Source organism: Papio anubis, chromosome 9, assembly GCF_008728515.1.
Source record: "Papio anubis isolate 15944 chromosome 9, Panubis1.0, whole genome shotgun sequence".
Lineage (NCBI taxonomy): Eukaryota > Metazoa > Chordata > Mammalia > Primates > Cercopithecidae > Papio > Papio anubis.
The window spans coordinates 41083379-41098439 of NC_044984.1; the positions used below are offsets into that span (position 1 = coordinate 41083379).

Here is a 15061-nt window from a genome sequence, read left to right on the forward strand (position 1 = left end):
CAAGATGCCCTTGAACCTCATCAGACCTGGAAACAAGGATCCCAACATAGAAAGGCAGTTTTTGAATCCAGGTCTGTTGTTCCAAAGCATATCTGTCAAATAATAAAAAGACTATTTAAGCTAACTCAGACATTTTAATTAAGGCATTGCATGTTCCCTGGGCTGTAGGGAGGAGTTACATGAGTAGAAATCATATGGAAACAGTGGACTGCATAACCTCTGTGAGTCCCTCGTCAATTCCTCTCTTGCTAAAGACTAGACACTGTCCTATAGAGACACAGGAGGATGAATGTCCATTCTTCTGACTGGCCATACACTGGATCAGAACAAAAGCTGAGGCACAATAAGAGTAAAACCAGAGGGCCGGGCACGGTGGCTCATGCCTATAATCCCACCATGGGGGAGGCCAAGGCGGGCGGATCACGAGGTCAGGAGATGCAGACCATCCTGGCTAACATGGTGAAACCCCGTCTCTACAAAAAAATACAAAAAAAAAAAAAAATTAGCCAGGCATGGTGGTGGTTGCCAGCTACTCAGGATGCTGAGGCAGGAGAATGGCGTGAACCTGGGAGGTGGAACTTACAGTGAGCTGAGATCATGCCACTGCACTCCAGCCTCGGTGACAGAGCGAGACTCCGTCTCAAACAAAAAAAGAGTAAAATCAGAAAAGATATTTGGAGGGACGGGAGAAGATTCTGATATGATATTTTAAATCTCTCCCAAGTAGCAAAGCTACAGGGCTTCTGCCTCCTTTCAAGGCAACTGAAAGTAGTCTTGATAGAAAGGTGGACTATTTATTTTGTAAATTTAAATGGAAAACTAATCAGAAAAGTTAGAGTGGCTGGCAAGAGACATACCCAAATTCTTTGAGTTCCTTTATCTCCATCCTGGTCTGTGATTTTTAAATAAAGAGATGAAGGAAGAATGAAAATAAGCATGTTAGCAGATGTAACTCCTATAAAATAAGAAAAAAGAGAAAATTTAGCATTGCTATTGTGAAATTTTCCCTCCAAACAGCTACTGTAGAATGAGAAGCACAAAGTCATGAAGCCATACCTACGACTCCAAAAATATCCTTCATGGAGGGTATGAAGATCACCAACAAGTTGATAACAACCAAGAGTATGCAGGTAACCACGATATGACGACATAAATTAAACTTTGTTTTCTTAGCCAGTTCAAATAAAGATGAACGAACCTGCAAGAAGAGAAAACAAAGATTCTGTAAATGCCTACAGCATGCCAACACTGACATTTCTCCACAGAGTAACTGATTTATTGGTGCACATGAATTCATGAAATGTTTTGTAATGCCTAGTGAATTTATAGATAGTTTAACAGTTTTGGAAGTTCTGGGGCTTGACTTAAGAGGGAAAGTATTTTTATTTATAGAAGAGTAGTTTTCCTTTGTGGGGGGGTGTAATTTCTGTCTTTGATTTATCTAAGACTTGAGTGTTCATTTCTGATTTTTTACATTCCCTCTTCATGTCTGACTGAGATTTGAACATTCTATTGTCATTTCTTTGTAAGGAACAGGGTCAGATTAATTAGAATGAAGATTCACTGCATCAGAGGCTCCCTGATGCACTGAATGCCACTTGCTTTTCAAACAGCCTGAACTGAGTCTTGGGATCTTTCCCAGATGCAGATTCAATAACCGAGGACAGTTACCTGGGGCAGGCTTTCTCTGCAACGGGCTCCTGCAGGCAGAAGGAAAGCTGAGACCTCAGGTTTTCTCATATTGCACCGAGGCCCTTACTCACCGTGAAAAATAACACCGGCACTGTGAGGATCACAGCAACAATGACAGCCAGCCGCACTGTCAGGATAAGAATGTCATCTTTACTCTGATACTTGTGAAGGAGGTCTGACTGCACGTTGTCTGAAATGAGGGAAAAGCAAGAGGGTTTTAAAGGGAGATAAAGTATATCAGTTTTTCTGAACAACAAAGAATTTGTAAACTAAAGGGCAAGTAATGTTTTGAAATGTCTATTAAAACAATTAAGTTGGAAAGAAAAATCTCTATGTAAGACATGCTCCACTTTGCATATGCAACTTAGCAAAAGAATTTAAAATAATCACTAGAAGAAGCTACATGGGGTGGGAATGCTTAATTTAGACTAAATTAAACCTAGGAGTACACTGGGCTTGAAAATGAAACATACAGTTGAAGCACGAAGCTGCTCTTAATCTAGACTTTCCCTCTACTCTTCAAACCATGCCAAACGACCACAGGCTTGCTCAGGGAGGGTGGGGGTGGGGGTGGGGGGGTGCTACAAGCCACCTTGGCGCTTGTTTCAAACTCTTCTCTTGTTAAGTCAACTTCAAGTGGCCAAGCAGCAGAGGCACTAGCTGAAATTTCACCATCAGGAAATAATTCCACTCTTCCATGTATATTGTTCTTGTAAAAAAAAAAATTAGTTTATGTACTACTGTGTGTGTGTGTGTGTGTGTGTGTGTGTGTGTTGAGACAGGGTTTTGCTCTTTCACCCAGGCTGCAGTGTGGTTGCCGTAGTGCCATGTTGGCTCACTGCAACCTCTGCTTCATGGGCACAAGCAATTCTCCTGCCTCAGCCTCCTGAGTAGCTGGGACTACAGGCGTGTGCCACCATGTGTGGCTAATTTTTGTATATATATATATTTTTTTGGTAGAGATGGGGGTCTCATTAAGTTGCCCAGGCTGGTCTCGAACTCCTAGGCTCAAGCTATCCACCTACCTAGGCCTCCCAAGATGCTGGGATTACAGGTACAAGCCACCACACCTGGCCTTATGTACTACTTTGAACTTTTTCTCAACTCAGAACTTCAGAAAGTGTTATTTTAAAGACTAACAAAGCTAGAATGGCAGTCACATAGAGTATGAAACTGCTCAGTCTTTTGACAAGAGATAATTTCCCCTCCTGTCTCCTGCAAGGGCTTCTCACTGCACCAGTCTCAAGGTTCTCAGCATGGAATTCAAATGCTAATCTGTACCATAGAGCTTGGTCTCAGTTTCCAAAACAGAACCATAAGTTATAATACGAATCTCACTAGTTCTAATTTCCTTAATTCAAAATAACTAACCACTTAAAAATAGCTAAGCCTTTTTATTTAATCCAAGAGTAATAAAAGTGTTTGGTGTTCTATTCTATGTGAAAATAATGCATTTACAAAGAAAAATTATAGCTTGAACAAGACAACGGTAAGACTTCAAGTAACATTAAGTTCTCCGCCTCTCTCTCCCTATACCCACTGCAGCCCTGAAACTCTGTAGGCACCTTAGCAACACCATTTTTATGTAAAAATTAAATATGGTATTTATGAATTCATTAGACAATGCTATTCTCTATTGCTAGTGAAAATGATAATAATAACATCTGTATAATCAGAGCAGCCTTTTTCTCCAGGCTGAATTAATAATTTTTAAATGTGCTTAATTTTGAGACATTTGTGTTTATGATAAAAAGTTCCAAAGCATTATTATTTAGTAAAGAAGATTGTGAAATACATACAGATATACATATATATATAGGTACACACACACACATATATAAACACATATATATATATTTAAATTAGGTCCCCAATTATAAAGATAATGAAAGGTATTAACTAAAGTTTCAGGATAATTTGAATAGGAGAGGATGAAGAAGCAGTAAAAGCCGGTAAACTGTTCATTCAGGGTCAGTAAAGGTTACATATGAAACCTTGTTCCCTTTTTCAGATTTCATTTTTTAAAATTTTCTATATCATTCCTTCAGATCTTTGCAAGGCTCCGACTTCCAGTGAACAATTAGGAGTTTCATTTTTAATTAACTCAGAGTGTCATGAGTGTAGCACTCTGCTCTTTCTCACTTTCAGCATCTGTCTCTGTCTCTCCATTCTATTAATGGAATCTGACCCAATTTGCAGTGTCAATTAGGAAAGCCTTGTCTGATGTAGTTTTAAACCTTCCTCAGTAAAGTTAGCATGCTTCTAAAGTGCAATTTCTTTTAAGGACACTGTTAGGAGAAAAAAATTATAAATATTGTTTTAGTAAATATTTTATTCTGCAGTCTGCATGAACATGTAAAGATCACCATTGCTTTAAGTAGAAGAAAAAACTAGAAAAACCAATGGATAGCTTTGTTGCTTTCTTTGCCTTTCATGTTAAAAGTTATTTCGACATTGATTTTTACTAATTTGTTTACAAATACTTATATTTATGTACCAGTAGAAATTACTTACCATAGAATGTCAAGTAGCCAAAAATGGCAGTCAGGAAGTACATAACAAACATGGCGAAAAAGGAGATGTTTGAAACCATCTGCATTTTTTTCTGTGATCGGCTAAAAACAAATAAATGTTAAAAATTAAAAATCATATCACTGAATTTAAGCGCCAGTGTTAACATTGAAGAATACTAATTTAACTTTGCCTCTATCAGGTTAGGGAAGATCTGAACAGCTGAAATTACCCCTGGCAGTTATGCCAGTTGAAAATAACCTGTCTTACACCGAATTGGTATTGATCCACAGAGATTCATGGAACTACACTCCCATAAGGGTTCTTCCCCATTCTTTTAAAAGAATATCAAGTTCTCATCGGAAGGGCAGACAGCATTTTTTAAATATTTGGCCTTGATATTATCTCCACACTAGCTGGACAAAGGAAAACATGCAGAAAAAAATCAGTGCTGTTCTCCTAGCTCCAGAGATTAGCGGCAGAGCTGGAACTTGACCTAAGGTGTTCTGTCTCTAAAGCTGCTGTTTTAGGTTCTGATTTTCCCATTGGGTGGCCTCAGGGATGCACCTGGAAGTCTGCAGGTCTCCAGTGCACCAAGCGCCCAAGAGATCACAGCTGGAATGATGAAGGGCTCCATCTCTCAGGTCAAGTTCACTCTGGGGTTGGGATGACCCTCTAAGTTTCTTTAACTGCCCAAACAATTAATCTGCAAGACTGGTATTCAATAAACAACAGACCACAGATAGTCATAACATTTGATTATGTCATAACAAGGAATCTGGGATGCCATGGGAGTATGGAAAACAAGAAAAATTGAGAAGTAGGCTGGGCGCGGCGGCTCACGCCTGTAATCCCAGCACTTTGGGAGGACGAGGCGGGCGGATCATCTGAGCTCAGGAGCTCAAGACCAGCCTGGGCAACATGGTGAAACTCTGTGTCTACAGAAAATGCAAAAGTTAGCTGGGCGTGCGGGCATGTGCCTGTAGTTCCAGCTACCTGAGAGGCTGAGGTGGGAGGATTGCTTGACCCTGGGAAGTTAAGACTGCAGTGAGCTGAGATCATACTATAGCACTATAGTCTGGGTGACAGAGTGAGACTCTATCTCAAAAAAAAAAAAAAAAAAAAAGTAAAGAAAAATTGAGAAGTATACACTTGAGAAAATTAAAAACTATAACGAAAAGCTGAACTATTAAAAGATGCCAAAGACAAGGGCAACAAATCATGGATTTCTCTTTCCCGAGGAAAGGGTATCTACCTCACCATTGCTGAAGAGAGAGACAAAAGACTGGCAGCCAAACAGAGCAGTGGGTGAAATGGGTCCCTGGGTGACATGTCAGACCTTTGTACGTAATTAAAAATATTGTGGCAGGAAAAAAAAAAAAGATGCCAAAGATACATTTAAATTCTCCAAATAGAGGATCACAAACTAGGAGTGATGTATATACACATAGATGTAGATGGTTTAAAATTTAGCCATGTATCAATTAAATATGAAAAAAATGAGTGGATTCAATTCTAAATGACATCAACTTTGTTTCAAAATGGAAATAAATACCAATATTGTCTATCTTTTCTAAGTTTTTAAGATTATGCTATGGTGACTATTTTTGTTTATGTTTGATAACCGTAGGCTAAAAAGAGAACACATGAAGAAGTTTATAAGCAGGCCTTAATTTTCTCAAAACCAGCAATCAAAAATAAATCAATAAATCCATAGAATTTTCTTAATTGTTAAAAATGAACAGCAATATTCTCTTTTCCTAGTTTGTGGCCTTAACATTGATGTCTTATTGTCTGATTTACTAGCCTTTTCTCCCAAACCAACAGGCAATCAGAGACAATGTATTTAGCAGTTTACAGATGAATCTGAAGATTATCACCCACTTGCAAAATACGCATACATAATGGAAAGCAACACAAATACTTAAACTGTCCTCGGTGATGCAATATTCGAAAAACCAATTAATGAAAAAGCCCACATGGTTGGCTACTTTTTATGTTTATGACCCCCCCAAATACTGCAAGTTTCTGATTTTTCTTGCTTTCTTGATTCTTAAAATACAATGCTTGTTTAAGAATGGCAGGATGTGAGTAAATGTTGAAGCTAGGTGATGAATCCACCTACGTTCATTAGACAAGTCTGTTTATTTTAATTCCATACTTGCCTATTAATGAGGAGATGTAAAACGATTAAGATTAAAAAATTAAACAAATTTCTTACTCTTTAAGCTCACTGTAAATTGGCAGGACTGATGGGTGGCAGACAAATGCAAATGCAATGGTTGGTAAAGCATACACGGTCTATTTGAGAGAAAAGAACAGACATTAGGAAAAACACTTTTACCATAAAAATGACACAGCTCCAGTATTTCTGAGCTCTTTTCATCTGACAGCTCTTCAGAATCCCTGGATTATTCGGTTATTAGGAGGGTTTTGATCTCCAAAATAGAAGCAGCTTTTCTAAGAGAGCTTATCTAGCTAGAGCCATTAGCCACTTGTCACAGAGGGACTTTGGATTTGGCTCACCTACGGCGTATTTTATATACTCCAGGTATACAACACCCCTGTTTATACAGCATGAGCCAGTTACATGGCACTCTTCCTAGGATAGCTCACTGGGTCCCCACAGCAATCCCAAGCAGTAGGCAGACTATGGCTGTTCTCCTGGCTCCCTCCAACAGGTCAGGTGACTGGCCCAGCACTCCCACCTCTAGTTTACTGCTCTTTGCTCTACATCAGGTGCATGGAATCAGACTTAAAAGATATCCTCTGAAAAGAAAATCTGTTTCATATTGCACTGCTTTGGCTATATCCTTACAGTTAGAGAGAAAGAGAGAGAATCCAATCTATTTAGTTTTCTTAGATAAGGCTCTTTGAAACTCTCAAACTCAATCTAACTTCCTATGCAAAAAGAAGTGAAAACTAGCCCATCTTATGCCCTAACTCTGCTGATGCACTATGCCAGGCGTATTCTAACAAAACCTTGTAAGATACAGAATAGAATCCTTATTTTTACTCAAGAGGTTGGGTGACTTGCCTGAGGATTCAAATCCAAGCCTGACTGACTCTATAATCCTCTGTTTCCCATCGGTATCAACAATATTTTAATAGTATGAGTGTCTTTTAAGTGTCAGTTTGTGGTGGCATCTACATTTCAACTGTGCAAGCTGAGGAAGTCTGCAGTATTCCTTTCTGTCATCACCAGAACCAGGGGGCAAAGGATGTTCCTAATCTGTTTTTGAAGCATCACCTAGCACTCTACACAGGAAAAGCTGAGACAATTATCCAGAATGAGATTTTGACAGGGAATGCTTAATGGTAAGAGAGAGTGTAAAATACAATATTTGTATATTTCTCAAGGATCTCTACATAGATGTGTAATCTAGAAGCAATGGTACCATGTGTTCTTTTGAGAACTAATACATTCAAAACAGTGCAATTACAAGTATGAGAAATAGAATGCCCTTAATAAAAATGCTCGTTTCATCTGCAAAGGATCAGGAAACTTACCTTTGAATTGAAGGTAACATATTTTGGCGTACACATGTCAGCATTTGTTGAATTAGCACTTATTGTTGAATTTAGCTCTGGAACAATGCAGGGAATTTGAAATTTCTTGTAAATAACCTGGTATTAAGAAGTATAGTAGAAGCAGTATGGACTTTAGTAAAGCCAAATAATGAATAATTATTACATGCCATTGTACTGTCACAAAACCAAACCAGCCATTTCAATCAGCACTTACCACTATTAGGAAAAAAACCATACAGCTCAAGGAAAATCCACTAGTATAGCCAAGATACCCTTTAAAAAAAGTAAAAAATAAATTATTTCTTTTTTTCCATTTTTAAAAATTTTGGAGCTACCCATCATAAACTGTTATTATTTCAAAAGTCATCACCTCATTTATTTCAATGCATTATTTCAAGCATATTTTAGAGCTCTAATAATAAACATACATGCCCAAGCGAATACAAGATTTATTATTTGACAGTGCTACTTTATTTGGCAAAAAAATGGGGCTCTGAATAAAAACATTATATTATGTGTTTTGATTCCAACTCTCCCTGCACACTAGAGAACACAGACTCCCAGAATCCAGCGGAAAAGAGCCTTCCAATTTTTGTTGTAAGTCTGTATTGGTGGACTCTGATGGACTCCTATGGGCAAACCCATTTACTCCTTGATCCCCTCAATAGCTCTTTATTATGCACTTATTGTGTGCATACTGAATGTCAGTTATAATACTTTTCTCCCCAGATGAGAGAAAGTAGATGAAGCGAATTTCCAGTGGTAAATTGAGTATCTAGGGATCTTTAGCTAGCTCCCTGTAGAATGCCTAGGCGATCTCCAATTGCCACCATGACCTCTAGAAAGGTAGAGTTAAGTAGCCTCTCAGGACTGCATTATTTTCAACCCTGGGGAAGACCTTTTCTCTACTTAACTGAAAAGAGCTACCTCTATAGGTATGGAAAACACAGATGCAGAAACTGGAAAATTAAGTAGTTAAAAAAAATCTATTTATAAACCTCACAGAACAGCTACAGAGGTCTGATATTTTGATCCAAAACAAAACAAAAAACTGAGGCTCATAATTATTGTTCGAAGAACTTTTATCCAAACTTTTGTTTGAATTAGCCCAGAATTAAAGTAAATACATTTTACAGGTTTTTGACTGGATGGCAGTCTGGCCACATTATTCAATGTATGAAATTCCCCTAACATCAGGCATCCTTGTCTTCAGATACAAGCATAAAAACAAGTAGTAGATCAAAGCCAAATGGATATGACTTGGGGATTATCCACCATTTCTGACTTTTGATTTATCTCTCCCACTTCGAAGAGAAATAATTGAGGCTGGCTAGACTCTCTAAATTTATAATACTTGTGGGTATAAATCTAGGCAGCTTTCTGTCTCCATATTAGATTTGAAAATATATTTATCTAAATAATGATGATAGTTAAGACTTCGTATGAAGAGAATTCCATTTTTTGGACTTTTCTCAGAGTAGCATATAAGTTGTACTTTTGAAAATAGCCCTGTCTGTCCTGGCCCCAGAACCTCCCTTCTCCCCTCCACAGCTCAGTAGAGGGATTGTTTAGGAGGTCACATACTGACTATTGTTTTTATCCCATATTAAAGTTGGGACCGATTAATACTTGCAATTTATCATGCACTTAATCTTTGAGCGCATGCAGAGGGGAAGCAGAGGGCAATGCTGTCCATGTTTACTCAGTTTCTGATTCACTGGGGCACTGCAGAATATGATAAAAACAAAATCTGTCCTTACCTAAGTTCTTCAAGAGACACAGAGGGAGAATTATGCCAAAGGTAACTATCACCACCAGAACTCGGCCATCCACGTACCAGGCTCTGAAAGGCATTTCAGGGGTTAGGTTATATTTTTTTAGAAAGTGACTTTTTTCCCCCTCCAGTGTAAAATTTCATGATATATATTTTTATTAATTTTTACTATATCCATTAATTTTTAAAATCATTATTCAGATCTTATCCAAACACTTTAACCCCAACCACTACTTATTTACTACAGCTTCACTGCCATGTAATGGAAGAAGGAATATTGTTGTTGTTTTTTCTTTCCCATGGCTAAATGTGGCATTCTTTTGAATTATTTACATGGTTTCAAAACTGAATGCATACATTGTATTCTGTCAGATTACAACTTGTCCTACCAATTATTTAAAGAGAAAGCTCCTTTTTGTTTTGCTGGGCTAGTATCAGCGAGAAACAAGTCACCACAGGTAGGCATTTCTCTCTCCCTGATCCCTTGGATTTGACCTTGAATCCTGAGAACACTAGAAACTCTGGCTTCTATGATTCTCCCTTGAAAGAAAACAGAGAAACTAAGACTGACAAGAACTGTTAAACAAGAGGGAGTCAAAACACAATTGTGCCAAATGTAGCTGCAACATTTTCCAGGGTTATCTATATCTTTAGTGAGGTTGGCTCATGTAAATTTTGCTTCCAAAATACTATGTCCCTTCTTTAAGCAAGAGGCTAGGGTCTTAATTTTTTTTTTTCATGTTCCACTTTTGTGTTAAAAATATTCCATATCTGTTCTATTTCACCGAAACTAGATATAGATTTCAAGCTCTTGGGAAAATGCAGTATCTACCACTCACAGCATGACAGACAAATCTACTTTTCAAATGTTCATATTCAAAAGAATCTCCTACTTTTTTCATTTATGTAGCCCCAAAGAAATTTATTGTTGAAACAACAAACAAACAAAAACCAGCCTAGGAAAAACTTTCTGCAATATTCATAAAGCAAGAATTTTGATTTGTCCGTATTTAAATTAAAAACATTTTAGTTATATCATTTAAAAAATGGTCTATAACTTACGAAAATGTCTCTTCCTTTCCCATGAGAAACTTTATGGCAGAGGGTAGTTCATTTTTTACGATGAAGAGGTAGCTCAGCATTGCTGAAGGAAAATGAGAACATTTTTAGAAAGAAGATACGAAGGCTTACGTTGCAAGCTATATAAAAAGTTATCAACCCATTCTTAGACCAACCGTCAATAAGACACAAAGGCAACTTCAGCTACTCTAGCAGGATTTGTGGCTTTAAATAAGTGACTGCTGTCTGCTTTACTTTCCCTGTGCCATTTTAGCAATGAGGATGATAACTGCTTGAATTCTGTTAAAATTCATGCGGCCGCTTAGCCACCAGAATTAGTTTCAAGTTATGTATACAAAAGCATGTTCTTTTTACCTCCAGTGTTCTGTAGAGAGGTGGCTCCAAAGATTACGAACTTCCCAGTGGTGCCAAAGACTTGTTCCCCCAGCTTTTCATATACCATGCAGCCTATTTAAAAATCAAATTTGAGAACACAAGAAATGACAGGGTTCAGAAAGTTAAAATAGTCAAGATTTTGTCATTCTACTGACAGTTCCCCAAGTTACTGTGTGCCTTTCTCAAACTCACACAAATAGTCATTTTGGCTTTGCAGGGTTTAAGGTATCCTCATTACAAAACAAACTCTTGACATTTTAAAATGTGAGACGCAACCATCATTTCTCCTTTTTCAAGTTGGCTACCAGAGCATTACAATTAACCTATTAGGTCATAAGGCTTATTTTTAACTACCTCTACCTTACAAAGGGGAAATTCCTTCTGTGATCTTTGTCTTCAGGTCTGGTACATACCATTAAAACACATATTTGATTTAAAAAGATCCTAGTAGTTGAAACAAAAGATTCCTTTTGAATTAATGACTGATTAGGCTAATAAGGAATTATCTTAATAACATCCCATCAATGCCTCCGTGTTCTAAATGTAATAACAAGCTTAGACACATTTTAATAACCATTACATACAAAATCTAATCATTCATAAAATGCAGTTCAAATACGTGCAACTCATAAAAGAGAGTGGAAGACTAATCTGTCAAAAGCATAATTTGTCTGTAGCAAAATTTGAAAATGTTCAACTAGCTCATCTCAATAAATACTAAAATTCTAAAGTATTCGCTTTTTAAAAAGTGTTTTATTTCTTTATAACTGTTGAGTTCACATTTTCAAAAGGTTCATGGAGAGCAATATGGGGCAGGCTATAATTAAACCTTTGTTTAATTTCTCATAAGACTGGTGTTTAAACTAGACAATGGTTAGCTCCTCAATTTATTATAAAATGTTCCAGTTAAATGGAGTCATGTATATATAATAATAGCTGGCCAGTGTGGTTTTAGCTAATGTAAAAGTCAAAGAATTACAAACATAATTCAGTGTCCCAGAAATAGAAAATAAACACTTCAGGTATTACACTGCCCAGAGTACTTGAAGTCTCTTCATAGCTTGCTCACTCCCACATTGCCTCAGGAGTAAAATTTTCTGCTTGGAATATGCACAAGAGAATGAAAGGTCTGCTTACTTTTAAAACCTTGGAAGCTATAATATAAAAACATGGAATCTTTGTTCTGGATTTATAAAGACCTAAGGAAAAACTGAAGCTTTTAAAATGAAGTCATTTTAAACTAGAAAAACAGGTATATAATTGAGGGTTCACTTTTTAAGTGACAACATTATTTCCTCATTGTCCATGACAATTTAATTTATATTTTGCTGCAACTGTTTGTCTAGATAAATACTCCCATAGGTCTTCTAATCATTCTAGGTCAAAGTAGTCGTTCTTTTTAATAATCAAATTGCTGTACAGAGAGAGAAGATCATTTGCTCCATAATGTCACCATAAAAATAATTTACCCTGGTTTTAACAAAATCAAACATGTCCTCAGCTTACCTGTTTCTTTTGAACAGATCAGTAGGAGGTTTATTGAATATATAGACAGCAATGTCACTGAAGTCAAAAGAACCCTAAGGCAAAGAAAATAAATCTTGTTGTAATAACTAGAAAAGAATATATTCTGACATTACAGTTTAGAAGGGCAAATATTTATTTGTATGGTTAACACAATTTGTTAATAGTATCCAAATTTTGGAACCTATTAGTCATCCCTGTTTTAAAATCCTCAATAAAAATGTCCTACCAAATAAAGAAGTGCTCATTAGAATCTGAGTAACAGTTCAAATTATTCATGTAATTCAAAGCCCAAACAGCTCTCTGGGAGCATTTCAGTTGAGATGACTTTAAAACAACATTATGAAAGAAAGCTTGTGTAGTCTATGTTGCACTCTCTGTTACATCCGGGTGAGAAAGTGTGAGAATGGGGGGTGGGAGGAGCAAAGGGAAAGGCTGGCAGTGACCTTAGGAGAATGACCACCTGACTTTGGGCAACTTGCTTAACATTTCCCATCTCTGGATTCCTTGCCCATAATATAAAGATACAAGCCAAATGATGTCTAGGGTTCTGTTCATCTATTACTTCATGGCTATTTTAACATCTATATATTGGGCTAATAATGTAATTTACTTTTTTTGCACCTGGTTCCTCTTAGATGAATAAGCACCCCTTGCTAACTAGTGGGAAAATTTGACAATCAAGTATAATGAAAAGACTTTTTTGAATGATGAACTCATGTTTTTGTTTTAGTACATCTGGCTCATTATCAAACTCTTCTCAAGAAAAAGTGCTTGATGTGGGAGATTATATAGATGATTTCTGAAACATTTGGTTAAAACAGACATGATAATTGAAAATAAAGCCTATTTATTAAAAAAGAAGAAAAAAAATCCAGTCCCCAAATGAAACCACTCACTTCCTGATGCGGGAAAATATATCCCTAGAACAATACATTACTGCAATTGACTCTACGTTTGAGTCATTAAAAGCAATTATTTTTCCACCAAGTGCTGTTGAGAGGCACTTGGCACATCACGCCGTTCGCTCTGCGTGGGCTGCTTCCACCTGGCCCTTCCCCCTCCCAGCACACCTGTTGAAGGCTGCTCTAGGCCCCAGCTCATATGCCAACCCCTCAGTCGCCTTCCCTGGCCCCAGGCAGAATGACTGCTCCTCAGCTGTCTATGATCCTACTGTGTTTTGTTTCTCCCACATAGGAGGCAGCCATGAGGAGATAAACCGGGTGTACAGAATGGTCAGCAGCAGAACAGATGAACTGCCAGAAACTGGCCAGCAAGCAAATGAGGGGCAGAGCTCAGCAGAGGCAAAACAAACACTAGGAGAAAGAATAAAAGACCTAACACTTTGGGTAAAGGCCCAGCTGATCTGCCAATAAAGGGGAATTTAAGTTAATATATGATTGGTAAGGAAGTGCATTCAGATCTGGACTTACTTCCCTAAAATCCTTGAGTGAGGAGGCTGATTGATAGGTTTGGCTGTGTCCCCACCCAAATCTCATCTTGAATTGTAGCTCCCATATTTCCCGGTGGAAGATGATTGAATCATCGGGGCAGTTCCCCCATACTGTTCTTGTGGTAGTGAATAAGCTTCACAAGATCTGATGGTTTTTTTTAATAAGGGGAAACCCCTTTTGCTTGTCTCTCAATTCTCTCTCATCTGTGGGCAAGTAAGATGTGCCGTTAGCCTTCTGCCATAATTGTGAGGCCTGCCCAGCCACGTGGAACTGTGAGTCTGTTAAACTTCTTTTTCTTTATAAATTACCCAGTCTCAGGAAAGTCTTTATCAGGAGCATGAAAATTGACTAATACACTGATTAAGAGGGTAGGTCACTTATTATCTCTTCAGGTTGAGGGATGTGAGAAATGGAGAGCAAGCATTTATTAACCAACCCAGTAGTTCTGAGATACATAATGGAACAGGATTTGATATGCTCTGTCACAGAGTAAGATACAGGACCTAATTGTGGCATGATTTTTTTTTTCCATCAAGTAAGATAAGCAATATTTATGTCAAAGAAGCAAGCTTTGGGTTTCTTGCAGAGTTCATTTGTGTTTTCAGGGACACAACACTAAGTAGCCACTTCTACATGAACATGTGACAGGCCCTAGAGGATTTCCGTGTGGCACAGAAGAGCGCAGGCTTCCTAGCAGGGATAAAATGAGTGACATCTTAGGATGAGCCAGATGCTATTCGAGAGTGACCATGTGCCCTATTGGGTCTACTCTGCTGGGATCAAAGGTGACCAAAGGGATTTTCCCATGGGCCCAAGGCTAATGTATAAAGAGTATGACCTTGTAGGAACTATCTATGTGCCTAGCAGGAGGGGATAGTTATGAATATTTACCTAATGATTTACAAAAGGCCCTCACCCTGGAGAACTCCATATTTATTAGCAAAAGAAACATTCTAAGGAAACATTTGCTGTGTTCCCTCAGTCAGTAGCCCCGGCAACCACATGGTTCTTGCACATGGCTGTGTCTTAACACAATCTATGTGTTGAATCTCTTTGTAGATGATGCTTGTGGCATCTGGCCCTTTAAGCACCATAAACTGCTATACCCCCTTTTCAAGTG

At 37.8% G+C, this 15061-nt stretch overlaps 1 protein-coding gene across 5 annotated transcripts in view; it reads right to left on the minus strand.

Moving 5' to 3' along the window:
* SLC38A1 (solute carrier family 38 member 1) overlaps positions 1-15061 on the minus strand; it is an 86909-nt gene that overhangs the window by 13807 nt on the left and 58041 nt on the right. For 4 of the 5 annotated variants that reach the window (XM_017945823.3, XM_009180569.4, XM_017945822.3 and 1 more), the window contains 11 exons: positions 12470-12543; positions 10943-11035; positions 10571-10652; positions 9495-9577; positions 7949-8007; positions 7714-7830; positions 6425-6504; positions 4207-4307; positions 1764-1882; positions 1057-1198; positions 858-955 (listed from right to left, as the gene is read on the minus strand). In XM_017945823.3, the coding sequence (XP_017801312.2) occupies positions 858-955; positions 1057-1198; positions 1764-1882; positions 4207-4307; positions 6425-6504; positions 7714-7830; positions 7949-8007; positions 9495-9577; positions 10571-10652; positions 10943-11035; positions 12470-12543 (1048 nt within the window). The remainder of the gene's footprint in view (positions 1-857; positions 956-1056; positions 1199-1763; positions 1883-4206; positions 4308-6424; positions 6505-7713; positions 7831-7948; positions 8008-9494; positions 9578-10570; positions 10653-10942; positions 11036-12469; positions 12544-15061) is intronic. The other variant, XM_021922241.2, reaches the window with a different exon arrangement.